General features: G+C 40.0%; 1 protein-coding gene across 1 annotated transcript; it reads right to left on the bottom strand.

Moving 5' to 3' along the window:
• Window positions 1–490: 490 nt before the first annotated feature.
• On the bottom strand, window positions 491–1,456 carry LOC133367717 (olfactory receptor 14I1-like). Its single transcript, XM_061591816.1, has one exon. The coding sequence runs from the start codon at window positions 1,454–1,456 to the stop codon at window positions 491–493; it is 966 nt and encodes a 321-aa protein (XP_061447800.1).
• Window positions 1,457–15,656: the final 14,200 nt, after the last annotated feature.

Raw genomic sequence — 15,656 nt, 5'->3', positions numbered from 1 at the left:
TAACCACGGCAGTTTCAATGCAATGGCTAGATCTGAAGCCAGACTGGCACGGTTGCAATAATATTCCTCCAGGTATCCTTAAAACTGGTCTGCCAACACCTTCTCAAGCACTTTGCCTCAAAAGTGTATATGTGCCACTTGGCGATAGCTATATAACACTTCTGGGAGTAGTGAGTTCCTCTAAATCAGGGGGTTCACCACCTCCTACTTCAAGGCTGATGGTACCTCCCCCTCTTACAGTGAAGCAGTAATCAGTCCCTAGGCACACCCACTCAATCCCTCACGGGTAGCTGTAAGAAGTCATACATGTGATTGTACATAAAATGTATGTGTCGTAAAAAAAAAAGAAAATTAAAAAGAGGGTTAAATGAAGAAATAAAGATAAATGACATGGAGAAAAAGGTGGATACATCAGTGAGCAATCTGCATCACACAATTACAAATATTGAAAGAGTAATATTACAAGATTAAAAATTGCAGAACCAACCATTCATATGCAGAACAGCATATGCAGAACTCTAAATATTGTTTTAGAGCAATGTCCAAAATCTAAGAATTTCCACAAAGCAGTCTTGATCTCTTTGTTTCTCATGCAGTAGATAAATGGATTCAGCATGGGAGGAATTATGGTATATATCATGGCAAAAGGTATATCTAGATATGAAGGAGCATCAGTGAGAGGCTTCACATAGGCAAAGAGTTCAGTGAAGAAAAGCATGGAGAAAACAGTGAGGTGAGGAAGGCAAGTGGAAAGGGCTTTTTTCTTGCCATGAACAGAAGGAATTCTGAGCACTGTGGAAAAGATCTCCATATATGTTATGATGATAAAAATGAAGCATCCTAGTCCCATAAAACAACCTAGAACAATAAGCCCAACTTCAACTAAATAAAAGTCAGAACAGGAGAGCTTCAGTAATTTTGGGATTTCACAGAAGAACTGGCTGACAACATTAGAACAGAATGTGTTTGCAAAAGTGCCAGAAGTGTGTAACATGGCATAAAGAAGACTAGTAAACCACACAACGGCTGCCATCTGAAGACAGGCTCCTTTGTGCATAATTGTCTCATATTGTAATGGGTTGCAGATGGCAACATAGCGATCATGTGCCATAACAGTTAGAAGAGAAATATCTGATGCTCCAAAAAATAAATAAAAGAAAACTTGAGCTGCACATCCAGAATAAGAAATTGACCGATTATTCATAATGGAATTGGTCATGGATTTGGGTATGATGACAGAAACAATACCTAAGTCCATCAGGGCCAGGTTTGTTAGGAAAAAGTACATTGGTGTATGAAGGTGATGGTCAAGGGCTACTGCAGCAATGATGAGAAGATTCCCAGTCATGGCTGTCAAGTACAGTGCTAGAAACAGAAAGAAGTATAAGATCTGTAGTTCTCGTACATCTGAGAATTTCCACAGCAGAAATGTAGATATGGAAGTAAAATTGCTCATTTTGTCTTCAGTACTTGCATGCAGTCTGTAGAAGAAAGATGCCAGGAAGAGTTAAACTACATATTTCAGCAGTTAATTTAAATTGGATTCATTAATTATAGCAGTAATATGCACCATATATTCCTTTGTTAAACCAATAGAGGGCAAACAATTGTGATTAGCAAAGATGCAGAAATAATCAGTTTGTAAGCCGAAACGGGTGTATGTGTTATTATCAAGAGTGCTGACATCAATCTAACAGATTTTAATGTTTTTGTAATACAAAATAAGACTGAATATGAGTTAAGTTATACTTTCTATTCCCGCATACTCTCTTTCATGGACAGAAAACTCCAGATGTTGTTGTATTTCAGCTGCATCCAGGATGATTAGAGATGTTGGGAACTGTAATCCAAGAACATCTGGAGAATATGACATCGACCACCCATTCTCTGTGTGGTTTTGGCGGAGGGGGGGGAGTCTTAGTAAACATGCTTATAAACATATGAGGTGGTCAACTGACTTTCTAAGCATTTTATTTCCCTTGGAAAAGGAGCTCCCACTGATGTCACTTGGAAATATATTTCAAATAGAAACTGCAACTGCATAGCTGTGGCTTCAGGCAGAACTAGCAACTGAAAGATATCTTATGTCTGTTCTCTAATAGAGTACCTAATTGGGCCAAATTATTGATTAAACTCCTGTCACTACTGGATCATTCTACACCACTCCTACAGGCTGAGATTCCACTTCTCATTGAGATGGACCTTTACTGCAATTGCTCATTAGTGATGATGACCAATAAGCTTTATTAAAAGATAACTCTATTACAACACAGGATTCCAGATCAAACATGTTACAAATTCACAGATATCTTCTCAATATGGGAACCACCCCATGGATGGGTCCGAGACAAACAATTCCACAGAATTCCAGAGAAGAATTTGTTGGTTTGACATGTATCTTAGCTGACTTCCCCAAAACTGCCCTCCATGTTTTAGGTTAGCTTGTGCCAAAGGGGCCTGGCTTTTGCTATTGCAAGCACATGCAATTTTTTTTGTTAGCTTTGCCAGTTGAATTGGGGACACATAGGACTTTTTTAACCAGGGCTGTACACAATTCCCCCATCTGCCATGTGTCCCTGATCTGTTGGCCCACATTGGGCCAGTCTTTTATGTTCTGAACCAGGGAACAGCCATCCCCACCCCATCACCAAAGAAATTCAAGAGGTGAGTCTAAGTGTTTTTCAAATCCGATTTGACATGTATGGTCAGGAGGAAGGAGGAGATGTTCTGTCTCCTTCCCCTGCCCCCCAACTGAGAGCAGGAAGATTCTATCATGTGGGGTGCTATTAGTTTATGATTTGGATGACAAAAAATAATGATGGGTGTTGGACATGAACTATTTGATGACTACAACATAAAGTGACTATTTGCATATCAGAATTCATTGATCACCCAATCGTTCAAACAAATAGTTACTAGTGTAACTGCACTGATTACAATTAAAAATGAAAGCATATATCTACCTCTGAGATATGGGTTCTCCCCATTTTTCAGCTCTGAGTTACTAGAGATGCAACATAGATAGACGTGGAAGAGGAGCTGCTATCTGGGATAGGTTCGTTTTTCCATCATCACAAGATGCAGCTCTGTTGAATAAACAGTAATATTCAGGGAATTAGTGAGATATAATAATTCCTGTGTTGGCTCATATTATAATATTAGTTATTTTGAACAATTGTACTATATTAAGTGATCCTTGTTCATGTTAATATATGAGACCATTTGAAAATTGATAGGTGACAGGAAAAGGAAAGGTTGACAAACACTTGTATATCATGCAAAAATAATAGAAAGCAACCAAATTTCCTTAAAAGCTATGAAATACCTTTAAATGTAAGATCAAATTTCTCCTCCAGATGCTTCAAGATATAATGTAGTGATCATGTGCAAAGACATATATCCTTGTAACTAAGCACTTTCCTTCTTCCTCTGACACTTACCACAGTACATATAATTGATCTTTTGCCTTTAAAATATTGCATATGTAATGATGATAGTTACCAAATGTTGCATCAGCAAATAATGATAGCATGCATGGGAAGGGGAGTTATTAAAAACTGTTTGGGCTTTGGGGATCTTATTCCCTAGAGTCTAGCACACCCGATCAGAAAATTCAGTTGGAAACCTCCTGAGCTCTGTGTTGCTTCTTCTACATTTCTTGCAAATATAAACAAATAATTAGAGGATGCAATATGCATCTTCTTAATGCATGAAAATTTGTGGGTGAAATCTATGTATAACATTATCTCAGTTATCCAAGTACAGCTGTCGAGTGATTTGGTGTTGAGGTGCCAGGATAAGCTGGGCTGAGGATCCCCCTATTTGAAAGAGTGGGATAGAGCACGATATCTGAAAATTGATCCAGATGGGCCATATCACTAGCAATAAGGGCTCTTTTACTGTCCTGAGTGCATTTGAACAAAATGCTTGGCTTCTAAAGGGTGATAGAAAAATATGGATGGAATAGGACCCGCCATTTCATATTTATGAGTGAAAACCAGACTTGATATTTGGATGCCAGTGGAGAATCCTTCATCTTGGCATCAGCAAGGCATCAGCACAGAGAGGCCTGCACCATATATCACTACTTCACACACATATTGACCTGGTCCCATTGCCCTCCCAACCTCAAGAGAGTTAGGAGGAGCCAATTCAATCAACATAGGGAGCTATGACGACTGATTCAAGGTTTGCAGCAGCTTTTCTCAAGGTAACATCCAGTGGTTCTACCTACCCTTACACCAACTGAGCGAGCTTACTGACTGTGACCATTTTGATATTCTCACAATGATCTAATGGGAATATCTTACCTGTTCACTCAGTGGAGGCTGGACCATTAGGCCAAGTGGGGCACTGCTTCACCTCTTTCATTCTGCCCTCAGGCAGCCTCCATCTTCCCTGTCATCTCATTTATAATCAGCATAGGGGGTGGGACTACCTGTCAGCTTCCTCCTCTTATCCTCACTGTTTCCCCTTGTAGAATGTAGCAGGGAGGAGGAGGAGAATGAGTTGCCTTTGCCTGATGTTGGCTCTGGCTCCACTTATCATTGGCAAAGACTAGGATTGCCACCTAGCCTGTTTAAACAGCTCAAACTCATTTCATTTCAGCCAGTCGCCACATGAAGGTTTCCTTTAAAATGTGATAGGCCTTTGTTATTCTCTTGCTGTGGTTTGGTCCATTGATCCAGTCATTTCTTGAATGTATGTCTGTATGTATTAAATTTATATCCCTCCCTTCCATTCCAAGGATAACAATTACACAAGCAATAAAACAATAAATGTTTTTTTTCTTTTCTTTTAATAATGTTATTTGTTATTTAATTTTGAGAATTACATTATTGTATTGATGTATTATGATGTGGTGTTATATTCATGTTTTTGTAAGCCGCCTTGAGGGCCTTTTGGCCATAAATAAAGAAATAAATAAAAATTATCAAGAAATCATTCCAGTGAAAACGCAGATTGGCAATGACTTGTTTTCATTTTGCACCAGTGTACATTGTGCACACATGCATCCTGGGCAGCTGGCACTTCAGCGTCGTGTCATGAAAAAAATGCTACAGACTATGTGTGGGAAACTGAGGGAGAGGAAATGGAGAAAGCAATCCTGAGAGGAGGACTCAGAGTGGCTTCTTTCATATGCTACCAAGTCTGCTTCTTTGCTCTGAGTGATGCCAATTGTCTGACACTGCTGGGACAGCAAAGTGGCCCAAATGCAGTGATTGTGATTGCAGTCTGGACTTCATTGGGTTTTTCCATGAGCAGAAGCCAACAGGGCTGTTCTAACAGTGGTAGTCAAGCAGCAGGCTGGCCCAAATGTGGTAACACCGGCATGTTAGGCTCATGCTAATAATTACTCTATTTTAAGTGCTGCATAGCCCAGAAGAGAAAAGTGAGTGGTCAGTTGCAGTTTCCAAATGAAAGATGTTAATGAAGGAGACTGTGGTCTGTTTGCATGAGAATGAATGAGAGAAGGTGGTTGACTGGGGTGTATGACTGAGCGAGAAGAAGGTGGGATGCATGGGAATCTGAAATAAAGCAGGGAACATAAGAAGATAAAAAGAACCAGCTGGATCAGGCCAGTGGCCCACCTAGTCCTGTTCTCACAGTGGCCGACCAGATAGTCCACAAGCAGTACCTGAAAGCAACAGCACTCTCCCTTCTTGAGGTTCCCAGCAATTGATATTCAGAAGCATACTCCAACAGTGGAGGTAGAACATAGCTATCAGGAATGGAAGCCATTGAAAGCTTTATCCCCCATGAATTGGTCTAATCCATTTTTAAAGCTATGCAAGTTGGTGACTATCACTGCCCTTTTGTGGAAGCAGATTCCATGGTTTCCCTATGAGTTGTGTGAAGAAGTATTTTTGTTTGCCTGAATCTTTGAACATTCAGCTTCATTCCATGTCCCCAAGTTCTAGTGTTATGAAAGAGGAAAGACTTCTTTTCTCTATCCACTTTCTGCACACCATGCAGAAGTGGCCTGAAAGCAGTGACTCTGATGGCACTCTGGGCTCCATCTGCTTCTCCCAACCTGCATGTATGTTATGATGATGAAAATGAAACAACCTGTTCCTGTACGACAGCTTACCACTTCAACTAGGCAGAAGTCAGAGCAGGAGAGCTTCAGTAACTTTGGGATTTCAGAGAAGAACTGATTGACAGCATCAAAACAGAAGGTGTTTGCAAAAGTGCAAAAAGTGTGTATTATAGCCAGGAGCGTAGTGGAAAATTCAGAAGTGCAGGGTCCCTTCATGTTAGTCACAGACATACACCCTCTCTCTCTTTTTACTGTGGGGTTGAATGAGATCCTTGTTAATGCCTTCTCCCACAGCTACAGATGTCCCTAGGAGGCAATAAGCATGGAAGAGGAGAGTGTTAGCTACTGAGTCTTCTCAGTGGCTAGCACACTCCTCTTTCATACGGATTGGCTCATAGGATGCTGGAGATATAGGGACACTGATCCCAATGAAGTAAGTGCCACCCTGGGCTCCTGCTGGGAGGAAGGGTGGGAAATGAATATGAATGAATGAATGAATGAATGAATGAGGGGTCTAAGACTCCCTGAGACCCTGGGCAACTACACCCCCGATTATAGCATAAAGAAAACTAATAATTCGCATGATGACTGCTATCTGAAGTTCCCTCGTGCATAATTCTCTCATACTGTAATGGGTATAGATGGCAACATGGCAATTTTGTGCCATTACTGTTAGAACTGCAATATTAGACGTTGCAAAGAAGAAGTAGCAGAAAATCTGAGCCACACAATCAGTGAAAGAAAGTGAGCTACTGTTCATCATGGAATTGCATATCGATTTGACAGAAACAGAGCCAATGTCAATTGTGGTCAAATTTGCTAAGAAAAAGTACAATGGTGTGTAAAAGTGATGCCACAATGATGATAAGATTCCCAGCCATGGCTGTGAAATACAGAGCTAGGAACACAAAGTGTATGATCTGTAGTTATCGTACTTCTGAGAATTCTCACTGTAGAAATGTGGACATGGAAGTGAGATTGCTCATTTATTTCCTTCAGTATATTCATGCCCTCTGTAGGAAAAAGAAGCCAAGAATTATTCATCTACCAGTATTGATCGAAAACATTTTTTGAAATACCTTAACTTTAAGATTCAAAATCCCCACCATCAGCTCTAAGGTAGGATGTGTTTGTGATGTACAGATAGATATACCCTCTCAGCCAAGCACTTTCCACCTTCCTGTGGCACTTGCCACAGTAAGTGTAGCTGATTTTTTGCCTACACATAAAAGAAAACACCCATGGTAATAGTCACCACATGTTGCATCAGCATATCGTGACAAGATGGATGGGAAGGACAACATGTATGACTCTGTTTTGGCTTTGGAGGTTTTCCTCCCAAGACACCAGTACACCTGATCAGAAAACATTGCTGAAACCTCTGAAATAAGACTGTGTTGCTGTGCTGCTGCTTCTACCTTCGTAGCAACATGACCAAACAATTAATGCATGTAACATGTGTCTTGGTGCACAAAGAACAATCAGACTTACTGATTAAAACTATTTCTAGCTTTATCTCAGATTTCTTTGATTATACCCAAGTACTGTTGTAAAATGTTTAAGTGCTGAGGTGCCACAATATTTGTGTGTGTGTCTGTTTGCATGTGTGTATGTGTGCTCTATGTGAGAGCTTGGTGTATAATTCCCATTTGCACCTGATTGTTTTTTCTACATAAATTAAATTCACTTTGGAGTTATTTTTCTTCTATCCCTACAGAACAGGATTGACAGAAGATCAAATGAAGTGGTGAACCTAACATTACAGAACAACAAATCACATCCCTATTGTTGATATGATATATTAGTATTATTCATCAATAGGCTAAAAAAAAACCCTTGCAGTTTTATAGTTTTATAGTTTCATAGTTTAATACAAATTGCAGGGCCGTAGGCCAACACAAAATAAATCATATACAACAACATTTGATTATAATAGTTTAAATGCAGATTTTAAAATTTAAAATGTAATGACACAACAAATATTCATTAAAAAAGCTTTTGTTTCAAGTGGCGTTCTGAGAGAAATTTGACTCATGCTTTCTGGGCTGCTATCACAAACAGAGATACTTTATAAGTTACCTCTTATAAGTTACCTTGCAGTTTAAGAACATGCCTATAGCCAACAGATATTTCGATCAAACTTGAAAAGGCAGGGAAATTGGGCATATATAGTGAATGCACCAGGGGAGCAGGAGACCTGAGATATTGTACTGCCCTACAAATTTGTAAAAATTCAGACACAATTTGGGTTCGACCTTCAGCTTCCAATTCACTTCCTCTGTAGCCTGGAAGAATTTGGTAGCATGTGCCTCTGAGAATATTTTGAGTGGTGGCAACATCTGCAATCAGCCCAAAGAGCAGAAACAAGACATGTGCTGATCTTGTTTTAGCAGCAAAGAAACACCAATATTATTTTTAAAAAACTGTTTTTTTATTGATTGTTCATAACAGGTATACAGAGAAACCATAAATGCAGGACGATATATATCACTGTAAAGTACAGAGTATGGGGCAAGGTTGGAATAGGACTATATGTACCATGTGAAAATTGCTGATTTTTAATTAATTTCAACCAATTGAGAGACAACTTACAGACAAATATCCAACATGGGTCTGGATTTTTTACTCTTGTTTTAGACTTTGAACACTGGATTCTCTCTGAATGTTTTGTGTTTTGCCATGAAACCTTAGTGGGTTGTTAAGCAAGCATTTCTGAGTTCAGGTCTGTAATTTGTGTAAGCTTTTGTTTTAAAATGAGCTTATAGGAAGCAGCAGAGTTGTTGTTGTTGATGTTATTGCTGCCCATGCTTTACCTAAATGTTCTAGTGCGGGCAACAACAGTTTTAAAATACAGCATTAATAGCAGTTAAAACACCTAAAATCACATCACAAAAAATAGGGTGGGTTCTAAAACTATACATCTCAGGTGTCGAAGGCCAGTTTAAAGAGGTGGATCCTCAGCATTTGCCAAAGACTTTACAGTAAAGTTACCAGAAACACATCTGTGAGGAAAGAATTCCACAACTTACATACTGCCGCAGAGAATGTCCTCTAATGGGCCACCACTACCCCAAGCTTCTGAGGGTGATAGAACTATCAAAAGGGACTCCTCTGCTGATGTCAACATCCAAGAGTGTTTGTAGGGAAGGAAGAGGTCTTCCAGATATCTGGGAATAAGTAATTTAGGGTTTTAAACACTGAGCAACTTGAATTTGGCCTGGAAACAAACTGGTGACCAATGCAGCTGTTTAAACAGGGGTTCTAAAGGGAGCTCCACCCAGTAATCTGACTGCTGTATTTTGGACCAACTGAAATTTTCGAGCTGCCTTCAAGGGCAGTCCCACGTAGTGTGCATCCAATCTGAAAGTAATATTTTTCCAAAAAGGACTGAAGCTGGTGAACCAGCTGGAGCTGTAAAAAGGCATTCCCAACCACTGAGGCCACCTGAGCCTCCAAGTGACAATCCAGGAGTATCCCCAAGCTGTGGACCTACTCCTTCTAGGAGGGACTAACCCAACCCACAGCAGGCTGCCTCCTGAGCATGAGAATTCTGGACACATAAAACCTCTATCTTTTCAGGATTCAGCCTCAATTTATTGGCCCACTTCCAGCCCATCACCTTCTCCAAGCACCAGTTCAACATCTCAACCACCTGCCTTGATTCAGATGGAATTGAAAAGCAGAGCTGAGGATCATCTGCATATTGATGGCACCTCCCTCCAAATCTCCTGATGACAGCTCCCTGTGGCTTCAGATAAATGTTAAATAGTATGTGGGACAAGATGGAACCCTATGGAACAACACAGTACAGTTCCCATAGTGAGGAAAAAAGAGCCTTCAGAAATACTTTTTGGAAGTGGTTCTGGAAGTGTGAGTAGAACACAGTCACCCTAATCTCACCTCTCCGAGATGCTCCAGAAGGATACCATGGTCAACAATAACAAAAGCCACTGAGAGATCAAGGAGACCCAGCAGGCTCACATTCCCCCTACCTGTCTCCGGACAGTTGTCATCAACCAGGGCAAGCACGGCAGTTTCAGTGCAATGGCTAGGCCTCGAACCAGACTGGAACTGCTGCAGTCATATCCCTCCAAGTATCTTTGAAGCTGGACTGCCATCACCTTCTCAAGAACCTTGCCCAAAAAGTGTGCATTTGCCACTTGGTGATAGTTATGTAATACTTTTGGGTCTAGGGAGTTCCTCTAAAGGAGGGGGTGCACCACCTCCTACTTCAAGGCTGACGGTACCTCCCCCTCCGCCAATGAAGCATTAATCACTCCCTAGACCCATCCAGTCGATTCTCTGAGGCTAGCTGTAAGAAGCCATAGATCTTCCTTTTTTTGTATCCATTACACAGCCCAACAAAAAAAAAATGTTTTTTAGTTGCCAAGGATGTTTGAATGACTTTAGGGTATTTGGGGGGTGCTAAATCCAAAAATGACATTAGTTTTGCCGAATTCGCTCTAGTTTTTGAGATAATGGACACCCCTCAAATGATGATTGTACCCCAATACAACCTGTAGCTGCTGACATATGCAGCAGGGTTTGGTCTGTCTTTTTACTCTTGAACATTGTTTTGCAAATTTATCCATTGCATATAATATCATATTGATACTTTGGTGTGCCTATGGTGTGGAGAGAGCCGCAAAACCATTATGATTATTGTTATTTTTGTGTTGTGAATGTGAAAGGCTTCAATCGCTACAAGAAACATAAGTGGGAGTATCCTGATTTGGACTCAGCAAGGCGACCTGTGCCACACGGCGAAGACATTCCCATACCAGTGTTTACCTCACTGCCTGATCTTCCATTGTCAGACGTTGAAGAAATGCTGGAAGTGGAGTGTAGCACAGGTGGTAGCCCTGGAAGTGGATATGAAGAAAGCTTTTCAACACCTGAGCAGTTCTCCCAAAAAGAACTCAATGATCTGATACGAGACCTCAGTCTGTCAAAGCAAGCATCTGAACTTTTAGCATCCAGGCTAATGGAAAAGAACTGTCTACAGCCGGAAGCTAACATAACAGCTTATCGGACAAGAGAGGAGGGACTTCTTCCATACTTCAGCCAAGATGAAGAACTTGTATACTGCAATAACATTCCTGGACTTCTTCTCCAAATGGGACTACCGGAATATCGACCAGAAGATTGGCAGCTTTTTATAGACAGCTCCACCAGAAGCTTGAAATGTGTTTTATTGCACACTGGTAACCGCTATGCATCTCTTCCAGTTGCTCACTCAACAAAACTTAAAGAAGAATATGAAAATATCAAAATGGTCTTGCAGAAGCTCTGCTATCATGAGCACCAGTGGTCTATTTGTGTTGATCTAAAGATGGTGAACTTCTTGCTTGGGCAGCAAAGTGAATACACAAAGTACCCTTGTTTCATCTGCTGGTGGGATAGTAGGGCAAAGCGAGATCATTGGAAAAAAGTGACATGGCCTTCAAGGGAACACATGACTGTAGGTGCAGTGAACATCATTAACAAGCCATTGGTTGACAGAGAAAAAATCATTCTCCCACCACTCCATATCAAGCTTGGACTGATGAAGCAATCTGTTAAGGCCTTGGACAAAGATGGTGATTGCTTCAAATACATTTGTAGATTGTTCCTTGGACTGACTATGGAAAAACTAAAAGCAGGAATCTTTGATGGTCCTAAAATTCGTAAACTCATCAATGATTTGAATTTCACTAAATTTATGAATGCTGTTGAAGCTTCTGCCTGGTGCAGTTATGTCTCAGTTGTCAAGAACTTCTTGGGTAACCACAAAGCAGACAATTATGAAGAATTGGTGCAAAACATGCTCGCTAACTTTAAACATTTGGGTACTAATATGAGCATAAAGTTACACTATCTCCATAGCCACTTAGACAGATTTCCAGATAATGTTGGTGATTTTAGTGAGGAACAAGGGGAGAGGTTCCATCAGGATATAAAGGTGATGGAGGAAAGGTATCGGCAGATAGTACAGACACATGATGGCAGACTACTGCTGGAGCCTCCAACGTGATTGTCCTGATGCCCCACATAAAAGAAAATCGTACACACAGCGTTTTTCTATGCATTAATTGTGATTATCTGAATCAGCTTACTTTGTTTTAATGTTATTGTACTGAATACAATGCCATTAGGTATTTCATGTGTTTACTTTCGTATGATTTGAGATGGTTTCCATGTCATTTGTGGGTAGGCTATGCCTGACCATTAATTTTTTTGAATCTGTTATGTTTTTCAATGGGGGCATCCATTATCTCAAAAATTAGAGCCAATCTAGCAAAACCGATGCCATATTCGGAACCAGCAGCACAAAGTTACCCTAAAATTGATCAAACATCATTGGCAATAAAATTAGTGTTGACCAGTGTTATAAAAGAAAGAAACAATTTTAAAAAGAGGGTGAAGATAAACAAAGATAAATGACATGGAAAACAAGGTGGAGGCGACAGTGGGCAATCTGCATGGCACAATTTCAAATATTGAAATAGGAATATTACAAGGTTAAACATTGCAGGACCAACCATTCATATGCAGAACAGCATACAATCCAATTTTCAAAGAAGTCTAAATATTGTTTTAGAGGAATCTCCAAAATCTAAGAATTTCCACAAAGCAGTCTTGATCTCTTTGTTTCTCACGCAGTAGATAAATGGATTCAACATAGGAGGAATTATGGCATATATCACAGCAAAATATATATCTATAACAGACGGATCATCAGTGGAAGGCCTTGCATAGGCAAAGAGTCCACTGAACATGAACATGGAGACAACAGTGAGGTGGGGAAGGCAAGTGAAGAGGGCCTTTTTCTTGCCGTGAACAGAGGGAATTCTGAGTACTGTAGAAAAGATCTCTAAGTAAGTTATGATGATGAAAGTGAAGCATCCTAGCCCCATAAAAAACCCTAGAACAATAAGCCCAACTTCAACCAAATAAAAGTCAGAGCAGGAGAGCTTCAGTAACTTTGGGATTTCACAGAAAAACTGATTGACAGCATTAGAACAGAAGGTGTTTACAAAGATGCCACAAGTATGTACTATGGCATAAAGAAGACTAGTCATCCACACAATGACTGCCATCTGAAGGCAGGCTCCTTTGTGCATAATTGTCTCATATTGTAACGGGTTGCAGATGGCAACATAGCGATCATGTGCCATAACAGTTAGAAGGGAAAAATCTGATGCTTCAAAGAATAAATGAAAGAAAACTTGAGCTACACATTCAGAATAAGAAATTGACCAACTGTTCATAATGGAATTGGTCACAGTTTTGGGTATGATGACAGAAACAATGCCTATATCCATCATGGCCAAGTTTGTTAGGAAAAAGTACATTGGTGTATGTAGGTGATGGTCAAGGGCTACTGCAGCAATGATGAGAAGATTCCCAGTGATAGTTGTCAAGTACAATGCTAGAAACACAAAGAAGTATAAGATCTGTAGTTCTCGTACCTCTGAGAATTCCCACAGCAGAAATGTAGACATGGAAGTAGAATTGCTCATTTTGTCTTCAGTACTTGCATGCAGTCTGTAGAAGAAAGATGCCGGGAAGTGTTAAGCTACTCTTATCTTTTGATCAGTTAATTTAAACAGGATTCATCAATTATAGCAGTAATATGCACCAGATATTCCTTTGTTAAACCAATAGGGGCCAAACAATTATGATTTGGAAAGATGCTGAAATAATGAATTTGTCATTTGAAACTGGTATATGAATTGTTATCAAATTATTAAGTGCTGATGTCAATCTAACAAATATTAATGTTTTTGTAATACAAAATAAGATTGATTATGAGTTAACTTATATTTTCTATTTCTGTATACTCTGATTCATGAACAGCAAATTCCAGATGCTTTTGGACTAAAACTCCCATAAGGTGGTGCTAGGATGATCAGAGGTGGTAGGAATTGTAATCCAAGAACATCTGGAGAACATGACATTGACCATCCTTTGTCTGCATGGATTCGGCAGGGTGAGGAGATTCTTAGTAAACATGCTAATAAACATATGAGGTGGTCAACTGACTTTCTAACCATTTTCTTTGTTTTCTTTAATTTGTAAAGGAAGATCCCATTGATGTCACTTTGAAATACATTTCAAATAGAAACTGCTGCTGCACAGCTGTGGCTTCAGCCATAACTGCCAACTGAAAATGTTATGCACCACCCCAATCTCCGAGAGGTGAGAGATTTCCAGGTGTCCCTGCACTTACCCGGGGTTTGGTTTTCTTGGAAAGAAGGTCAGCAGAATCTCTGGCATCTTTATGAAATATGGTTTATTTATTTACACACATTCCAACCTGAATGGTTCAATGATGGGGCAAGCATGCTGATCAGTCTACATGTACCATAGAATCGTCTCTGATCTTTAATTAATTTCAAAATGTTATGAGACCTTTTTCAGAAAAAAAAGCCCAAGGGACTTCTTGATTTTCCCCCCTCTCTGGTTTTTCAGTTTAACTTGTGAATTCTCTGTGGAAGGTTTCGTATCACCATGAAAAGTTTCAGGGTTGTAGAGCAAGTGATTCCGGGTCCTGCAGTATAAGGCTTGTGAGTTTTTATTTTGAACTGTGGTTATACAACACACCAGAATGGCTGGCCCCCCCCGCTATTTTCATTTAACATGGTGGGATGTGAAAATTCCCTACTGGCTATAGTATACAGGCACTATGGCAGCTGTATAACTAGCATGTTAGAATTCATTTATCACCCAAAAGCTTCCATATCACCTCAAACACAATACTAGTTTATGTGAAGGAAGTTCAAACAAACAAAGGAACCTGCTTTATACCAATTTGGACCATTGATCCAACTACGTTAATGCTGTTTGCACTGTCTGGCCATTTTCTTCAGGGTTTTAGGCAGGAGCCTTTCTCAGTACTACCTGGAGACTTCAACAGTGCATATGGGATGTACCACTCAGCAACAAGCCTTTCTCATGTGCATCTTCCCTACAATTGTGTTCTCCTTTATTCTCCAACCTGGTACTTAACATATGTTTTGGACCATTGCCAATGCTAACTGGTGCTGATGGGAGGTGGAGCCCAAAATGTTTGAGGGCACCAGATTGGAGAAGGCTGGTCTACTCTGACTCACATTAGATTCCCACCATCTCTAGCAAATGTCATCTACATTACTGACCTGCTACCTAATTATTTCTGTAACTGGAGATGCCAGGGATTGAAATTGATAATGACAACATATCTCTGCCCCCGAGATATGGGTCTTCCCAATCTTTCTTCTCTGAGTCATGCAGACATGCAGCATAGAATACAAATGGAAGAGGAGATGCTATTTGCATGGGTTCATTCTTCCTTTATCACACACCTGCAGCACCAATGAATAAACATTATTTTTGCAGGGCAGTAAGACACAATAATCCCTGCATTTGCTGATACTATAATATTATATTTATTTTGAACATTTTACTGTATCAAGTGACCTTTGTTCATGTTAATATATGAGACCATTTGAAAATAGACAGGTGACAGGAAAAAGAAAAAAATGACAAACACCTCTAGATTGCATCAAGATAATAGGAAGCAACCCACTCCCCTTAAATTTTTGGAATACCTTTAATTGTAAGATCCAAATTCTCCCCCAGCTGCTTTAGGGTG

Source organism: Rhineura floridana, chromosome 11 (genome assembly GCF_030035675.1).
Source record: "Rhineura floridana isolate rRhiFlo1 chromosome 11, rRhiFlo1.hap2, whole genome shotgun sequence".
Classification (NCBI taxonomy): domain Eukaryota; kingdom Metazoa; phylum Chordata; class Lepidosauria; order Squamata; family Rhineuridae; genus Rhineura; species Rhineura floridana.
Note: the sequence above shows the minus strand (reverse complement) of the source record. Positions and strands in the feature narration are given on the sequence as shown.

What these genes read in the sequence shown, in the direction of transcription:
- LOC133367717 (XM_061591816.1), bottom strand. Translation starts at nt 1,456, where the DNA reads ATGAGCAATTTTACTTCCATATCTACATTTCTGCTGTGGAAATTCTCA.